The following is an 8,569-nucleotide window of genomic DNA, read 5'->3' as shown; positions in this document are numbered from 1 at the left end:
CAGAATTTTTAGGCCCTGTACTCCGGGAGTACATCAAAAGAGGGTAAATATTTATTTATTCATCAAATGGGTACGTCGTGTTTGACCCAAAGGATACATTGTCTGAAAGGGGAACATGCCTGGAAAACTCATTCCATTTAAAACTTGACAAATTTCGTCGAATTTTTTCCATTTTACTCAGAGGAGCTCATCCTTTTCAGATTTATTCTACAGCCCACGAGAACGCATTGAAAAACGCCTGAATGATTTGAAATTGAGAATTTTCACTGTTTTCGGTTAAACTGTGCTCTATGCTCTTGAAGTCATGGTGTTTTGTTTTATTCTTGAATCTTCCAAAAATTAGAGGAAAAATCGGTGGAAAACTGTAGAAAACTGGTGAAATGTCCCTAATAAGGTCGACGACCTAAGCCCCGCCCACATTACACGCAAAGTATAGTGGACGGCGGAACCCGGCAGATGTCGGTACATCCGGGGGACCCCACTATATAATCCACCTCGTTTGGAGTGTCTTTCGGTGGATATTACTCCGATGAAAAATTGACAAAGTTGCCGGTGTGGATTTACGGTAAACAATGCGCGCATCCGGGATTTCGGAGTGTTGTAGTCGGCTTACCGTATCAGACCCATATCGCACACATCGCCCACCCACCCAGAATCCATCTAGGATACGCGCGTATTCGGAACACTCGATTCAGCCTCTCCCGCATCGCACACATATGAGACTCATCGCAGCTCATTGTTCGCGATGTGTCAAACGGACTTCTAGAGGATCGCATATGGATCGGGTCCTTTATGCGCATCATCGCCCAGGACCTGTGTCAATCTCTTCTGAGTCGGCTGAGATCCTAAGGATGGTTGGCAGGAGCTTCTAGGTTAGTATGCATACTTCCTAGTGGCTTAGTAGAGATTGTGTGATGGAGGAACCCCCGAGGCCCGAACCTGGTATGGATCCCGGGAATTTTCTGAGCTCTGAACGGCCTGTGTTGCAAAAAAAAAACTAGATCCGAAGTATAATTTTGGTAAAATGATTAATTTTCGTCAGCTTTTCGTCAGCTTTCCGTCCGTTTTTTGTTTGTCCGTCAGGTTCGTCCGTCAGATTTTTTCTTCAGGTTTTTTCGTCAGGGTTTTTCTTCAGATTTTTCGTCAGGTTCGACCGTTTGGCGACGTCACGCGGTCGAATCTGACAAAGAAACCTGACGAAGAAACCTGATGAAAAAAAAACCTGACGGACGGACCTCGCGGACCTCACGGACGGACCTCACGGACGAACCTCACGGACCTTACGGACGAACCTGACGGAACGAACCTCACGGACGGACCACACGGCCGACCCGAAGTGTGGGCCTAAAAATTTTAGCAAACAAGACTCTGAAAATAGGGAACTTTTAGCACATGAGACAAACGATATTCTAGAATCTGCCAAATGTATGTGACAGATGAGCGGGACTCTTCTCTCCTTCTTTCGGATGATTTTTTTTTCATTCCGTCTTTCAGAATTGTCATTTCATTCCTGTTATTGCTACCAACTCGTGAGAAAAGTTCCTTTAAATAGTAAGATTGCAATTTATTTCAAGACAAAACGGGAAAGAATAAACGGGTGGAGTTGGGAGGGAGAAGGAGAGGGAAAATAGCGTCACAAGTTTCAAAGTACACCAGCTAACCGAAGAAAATTAAAATCGGTCTTCCCAAGGATCTCTTCAAAAATGAAAAGATATGGAATGGACCATCTAAACGAAAGCGGGAGCAGCAACTAGAAGAAAATAATACACTAAAATATTAAGAGGTTGAAAGAAGATGAAGAAAGAAGAAAAAGAAATAAAATAATGGAATAATTGAAAGAGGTGTTGGGTTTGTGTGAAGGCTTATGTATATATAAATTGTATGTATAAATGGTACAATTCTATCAGTCGGACTAAAAAAATACTACTTCCATGGGGTAACTATGGGTGGGGGGCCAAAGAGTGTGGGGGAACAGGGTCTGTACAACAAAATCACCGGGGGTTACTGCAGAAAAAAAGAGCTGGACGACGCCAGGAAAGAATAATTATGGGTATTATGTTGGATAATAATAGCAGTGAATAAGATTTTTTGAACAGAAGAAAGACGATTGAATTGGAGTTTAGGGGCTGTGGTGGGAGATGCGATTTGGAGGGATTATTAGAGAAAAAAGAAAGATGTAATTCACTGCTTAAAGAAAGATTAAAGCTGCCTGTAAATCAAAAAAAAAGTACGGTACGGGGATGGGGAAAAAGAATCACAATCTATTTGGGAGGCTGAAAGTTGGGGTAGGTTTTTAACTTCAACTAGATGAGGGGTTGAGGATTTTGTTTGGATTTCTGAAGACTTCCAAATAAAAACTCACTAAAGAAATTCATAGAGAAAAAAAGGATCAGTATAAAGGCTGCTATATTTTGCATGTTGCTTGTTGAAAGTCCTATGGGTGATACAAAAAAATAAGGCTTTAGAAACCAGATGATACACTAGGGGCGATTAAATCTTAATTCAACGAGGGATATACTGTGCGTTCTTTTGGCACCGGGGGGCAAATTATACGAAGACAGCTAGACGGGGCGAAATATGGGATCACTGGGTGAAATACGGGGAACATACACACACGGGACGACAAACACAAGCACAACACTGAAAGAGAAACGAAATGCTAGAAGAAGGGGCAAAGACTAGATGAAGACTGGAATTAATACATTCTGAAAGAGTTTCAAAGGTAGAAGGATGAGAAAATGTGATGATAATGACTGGCGAGATGATTGCATGATGACGTGGGGATTTCTATGACACTTAGTTAGCAGCTGTAGCCACTTGGTTAGATTCAGTCTGAAATAAAATTATAGAAGAATTGTAGAATTAATCAAAACGAAAATTTAAAAAAACACCGAAATGGTTTTCGATTTCTCACCAAAAGTTGTTGCTGCTGTGGCTGCATATCGCTGGCCTCTGACTCTTCCATATCCTCATCAGCATCAATCATATCTTCTTTCGAAGTTGCTGTTGGTGTCGTATTACTGACATTCAGCGCTTGCAACCAATTCAATACGATCTGGTTGCTTTGACTGACGGCACTGGTTGGTGGTTGTGGAGGAGCTGGGAGAGATTGGGTCGATAAGGCTAGAAGTGAAGTGGCATCTGCAAGAGCTGATGGAGATGGACGGATGGATCGCTCTGAAAATTTATTTGCTATATTTCAAGGTGTTCAGGAGACAAGCAAACCTGGTGGGGATGCTCCTTCACGACGCCCTCCTTGGGTATTCACCACACACTTTCTCATGTGCTTTTCGAGAGTTGAATGAACTGAGAAAGGCATGCTGCAGATGTAACAGTGATACGTTTCTTTTCCTTGTTGTCCATGAGTTCTCATATGTCGAGTGAGTTTGCTGCTTTGAGCACATGCATATGGACACAATTGACATTTGTACGGTTTTTCTCCAGTGTGGGATCGAAGGTGGACAATCAGGTTGGAACGATTTGTGAATACCTTGTTACAAAAGTTACATCTCTCTTTCTTGATATTGTTCTGTCTCCGAGCAGCCGGCTCAGCAAGCTCCGAGTCGTCCACAATAATCAGTTGATCCTCTTCTTCAATCTTCATACTTTTTCGTGGAGGAGTCATCTCTTCTTCTGGAGACGCACGACGTCTGATTGCTGCTGATGCGGGTCTTGATGTGAATGCAGATGGCTCATCAGAAGTGCTGCTGGAAATGAAAATTATAATAATCCAAATAGGACATTGGTCATTGACTTACAGTCTATTGAGACTCTGAAACAATGGTGTTGGTGCTAATTGTGGCTGAGGTGTGGCGACTTGTGGAACAGAAGCTGACAGAGCTTGTTGTTGTTGTTGCTGTTGCTGCTGTTGTTGTTGAGCTTGTTGTTGTTGTTGAAGATTGTTTGAGAGATTCAGAAGAGCAACTGCAGTACTATTTGTCATCGGATATGGCATTTGCTGAATCGAGGCATAATAGTCTTGCATGGCAGCGAGCATTGTTGGCTGCATCCAGACATTTGGCACTGATCCCGAAGTCTGGAATCCTTGTGAATTGGCTGGAGTTGGAAGCTGAGGTTGAGAAGCTCTTGCGTTCAGAAGAGATGTTGATGTGAATGCAGACACTTGCTCTTCTTCAGTCTCTTCGCTTGGCATCAACCTCCGAAGAGCCATCAATGGCTTCTGATCTTGTTCTCCTGCTCTTGTGGCCAATTCTTTTAATCGGTCCGAACAGTAGCTGTTAAGCATTGTGGAATCAGACTTCATGGATGTCGGATGAAGGATCTTCGACGAATCATTGTGATTGTATCTCGAGGACATTAACATTGAATCATTTGATGTTGGGGATGACGTTGACGTTACTGATACATCTGATTCTGGAAGTGTCTCCTGACAAACTCTCAATCCGTGGACATTGTAACTGTGCTTCAGAAGTGTCCATACATCTCCGAATCTCTCTTTGCAAGCACAACATGTCAGTGACTTTGTGGAGTTTCCTGTAAACCATAACTTATTTTCCTATCCATTATTGCAAAACTCCATCTGACAATGGCAGTTGGTTAAACTTTGATTACTCATTGCGTGGCTATTTCTGACAAACTACGCGGTCAGTTTGTGGACTCAAGACTCAGATATTTCGCGATGCCATCCATTACTACTTCTCTTGTGCACACAAAAACTTTCATTTATCGGAAACGACTTGTTCAATAACCCACAGTTCCCTTTTTTCTCGATCTATAGGTCGCTATTCTTATTTTTGGGGTCACAAGGCTATGACGTGGATGTAAATCAACAAGAAGTCCCTGTCAAGTAACCTGACCTCTGTCAGAATCGAAAGAGCCGTCGACCGGTCTTTGACGACCCCAGGAGCCTCCGTTGATTCTCTATTCACATTCTTCCTATTCACGTACGAGTGACAAAAAAGAAAAGGCGCCGAGTTTCAAGAGTCTGTCGCAGAAATTGAGTTGGTGCGTTTGCGCGGCGCCCTGTCTCAACCCTCAAATTCTTCTCAAATTGCCGGTCAAAACTGGTCCACTCGGCAGTACATAGTCGTTCTGCGTCTCTCTGATCTCAATAATCTATTGCCACGTGGTAACTCTAAGTCTATTCACGTTGAACACTCTCTACGAATCGCTTCCCGCAACTCGCCGCAAAAAGAAGAAGAAGTCTGTTGGTGCCCTGTGCGGTAAACAACGAGCGAAGTTATGGATGGCGAAATGTGGAAAAACATTCAAGTACCGTAACCCTCTGGACAAACAAAAACTGAAAGTCGAGTTGGAAGTTGCCTATAGTTTAGAATTTCCTATCCTGGCGGAGTCCGGAAAGTACATTGTACTGGAAGGACAATCAAATATGCTCTGATCAAACCTACCTAAGTCATTTGTGTCTGTGGTGACGTCCATGTTGTAATTCAGGAGAAGAGGATTCGCAGATGTTGATCGACCACATCGATTCTGAAAATTCATAACTCCCTTGTATTTCATTTTCATGTTATGCCTCAAAAAATATTTGAGATTGTTGATGGCAATGGCACAGTGACTCTTCTACAGTTTGTCAGAAGGGTCGCTCTATTTGCACAGGTACTACTATCTCCTATGGAGAATTTCAGAGCCCTCTGCGCCGTCCGACAGTTTTTCAATGTCCAGAACAAACACGAAAAGACGTGGAAAAGTGAGAGGACTAACCCTCTTGGTCATGGGACGTTTTGAGGGAGCGGGCGCCAGATGGGTCTTTTCTGACTGGGCTAAGGCTCTTTCTGGGGGTAAATATTGGTCAAATAATTTCAAAATCAACTCCCTACCAGCGCCGCCGGGTTGAAGGTTCGCCGTCTTGATCGGTCGAAACTGCGTGGTGTCACTTCGCAGTCATCCGATGGGGTCAGTTTTCCGCCGCAGTTTGACACCTGAAAAATAATGAAACAATACAAATAAACAACTGGAAAATGTGATCAGAATGAAATCATAGACAATAAAAAACTTCCAAATCTCTTACTTTGTGCTCGATGAAGTTTGAAAAGCAGCTCAATGAAAAACTCGTATGACATTCTCCACAAACTACAATATCCGTTCGATCCAACTCTTGTCTGGGAGAGTCTGCACCATCATGAGACATCGGAGAATCCGATGCTTTCAATTCACTCAAATCATGTTCAACTGTTGATTCGACTCCAGAAACTCCTGAATCAGATGATGCCATTTGAGAGTTACCTGAAAAAACCAAGCAATATGATGCATGCTCGTAAAGAAACATGTCAACTCAAATAATGTATGCTTGCAGACCCCTCAAAGACCTCTCGGAAGACTAGATTTTTGGTGATCTACAACTTATGAAAGTATGGTAAACTTAAGGAAAACTAGGTCATGTCATGTCAACTTCACTGTGCCTGCTCTACAAGTCTCACCCTTTTTTGCTACCTCTTTTTTTGGGCATGCCCTTCTCATTTTTTTGTTATATCATGTTTTTTTTCTGTGCGTGGAAGTGAACATTCAGTGTGTTGCTTACGGCACACTTTGTGCTTCAGTTTTTTGTTGTGCGACTGTTTGCGTTTCCGTCGATCTGATCAAATGTTTGCGGTCGATTTCCGCGCGGAAGACACTTTTTGGCGCAAGCGCCAGCGTGTGACGTCACACGTGTAATCACTTCCAGTCATTGATATCAAGAAAGGTGCGGAAAAGAATGGGAATCAGGACAGGGGGAACGATGAATAATAATATGGGAACAGAAAGAAAAAACTTACTGGTTAGAAATGTGGTCAGACGTTTCTTCAAATCAAGGCGGTAATCTGGAATGGAATAAGAATAATAAAAGATTCTTGAATATCTGAAAACCATACCACTTTTATCGTCGTGGCTACTGGTGGCTGTCGGCTCTTCTGCTCCACTGTCAACTTCACTATTCGCCTTCTTTCGCCGACGCCCCGACGAAGACGTTTCTATTGTCTGAAAATTAATAGTTTCAGTAAAGTCTAGAAAATATTAAATCTTGTTTTCAGTACCGGTAGATGTAACATTTTGTCAAGTGTTGATGAAATCAGGTGTTTCAGATCAGAATTTTCAGAATAGGTTCCAACTCTCGAACCAAGTTTTCAGAATCAGGGGTCACTTAAACACTTGGAGAGAGATAGTTAGGGAGTAGATCACAAAAGTTTGCGTGGAAAATGAGCTATCCCGAAAGAAAAAGAGCATATGACTTGGCAGAGAGGGGCGTAGCAGGGGGCGCGAGGGGTTACAGTGTATGTGTACAGTACTCGGGGCATCAGAGCCACAATATAACTAGAGCAAATACTTCTCGTTTTTTTTTCTGGCAGAAGAAGAAGGCCGATTGGTCGAGAACGGAGGAGAAGAATGGAAGACACGCTTTTTTGTTCGCTTTTTGAAACTTTGCGTTCATTCATTCAGTCTCACCGAACTCTTTTTTAGAGTAGGAAGAAATCGAATGAGTCAATTTTTCATAAGAAAAAGAACAACCAAATAAAGAACAGAACTGAAAACTTTGATAACAAAAAAAAATCAAGACCTAACTAAAATAGCTGAAAACCTTACTTGGATAACTCCGGGGCCGAGCAAAAATTCATTTAGAAAACGCATCTTTCGAAATATTTAGGTCTCAATTTTCTTCAAGAAGAAAGATTTTGAAATGGTCCAAAAAGTGAGAAAACTGGACGCCCCTATTCCTTGTCATTGTCCTTCCAGACAACGCTGATAACAAAAGTAGTTGGCTCCGCCCCCTTCAGAAACTAGGAACAAAGGAATCGCAACTTGCAAATTTAAGATGATGACTGTGTTAGAAATGATCACGCGGATAACTGATAAGGGTCCTTAAAAGTGCATTCGAGACAAAAAATAGGGATAGTTTACCAAAAAAAGTTTCCAGAAAAAAAGAGATGGCTCACCTGTGATTTAGAACGTCCACTACTCATGTGAAGTCGTCGCTCTTCTTCTTCTTTTTTCTTCAACCGGGAAATTTTGTGTAAAATCGCGGCCCTCTAAATATGGTTTGGTATCCAATAGGTGAAGTAATATGGTCCTGAAATATGGATATTAGATTTCAAAATTCTGAATTCTAGAAGAACTAACTGAATTGTCAAGACACATAAAACATCAATGTTTGTAATTCTGGAATACACGCTGGAAGATGTGCTGCCGCGCGTGACGTAGATGGTGTTGCGGGTGTACTGTAATAAAAAAAGAATTGATAAATAGTAGAAGTGAAGATCATGACAGCAAAAACGGAAGGAATAGGAACGGCCGAACGAGTCAGAGAAGAAAAAAGAAACATTACGCAATCGGGTATCGTTATCAAAGAAGCCTATTGATTGTGCCGTTGCTCCAGGCCATTAAAAAATCAGAAAGAAACACAACGTAGTAAAAAACGGTCACTATTGATAAGGGATACTGCGTCCGGCGCCGCGGCAAAGAAGAAGACAATGGAAACGTTTCGAATTGTTTCAGAGCACATGGAAAAATGATGCTAAAAATAGAAACGACGATGCTAAAAGCGGTGTCAGATGTTGCTTTGTTGGGTGTTGATTTGATCGAGATAGGAGCAAAAAACGATGGACAAGAGAAAGAC

General features: G+C 42.1%; 1 protein-coding gene across 1 annotated transcript; it reads right to left on the bottom strand.

Moving 5' to 3' along the window:
- Window positions 1-2,796: 2,796 nt before the first annotated feature.
- Window positions 2,797-7,007, bottom strand: CBG18919 (the record flags this gene model as incomplete). Its single annotated transcript, XM_045237793.1, has 10 exons — window positions 2,797-2,832; window positions 2,915-3,177; window positions 3,226-3,707; window positions 3,759-4,494; window positions 5,370-5,451; window positions 5,799-5,900; window positions 5,990-6,204; window positions 6,735-6,779; window positions 6,831-6,936; window positions 6,993-7,007. The coding sequence occupies 10 exons, from the start codon at window positions 7,005-7,007 to the stop codon at window positions 2,797-2,799; spliced, it is 2,082 nt and encodes a 693-aa protein (XP_045096611.1).
- Between the last annotated feature and the right edge of the window lie 1,562 nt (window positions 7,008-8,569).

This window comes from Caenorhabditis briggsae, assembly GCF_000004555.2.
Source record: "Caenorhabditis briggsae complete genome, chrV, whole genome shotgun sequence".
Taxonomy (NCBI): Eukaryota; Metazoa; Nematoda; class Chromadorea; order Rhabditida; family Rhabditidae; genus Caenorhabditis; species Caenorhabditis briggsae.
The sequence above is the reverse complement of the archived record's forward strand: the minus strand, read 5'-3'. Positions and strand labels throughout refer to the sequence as shown.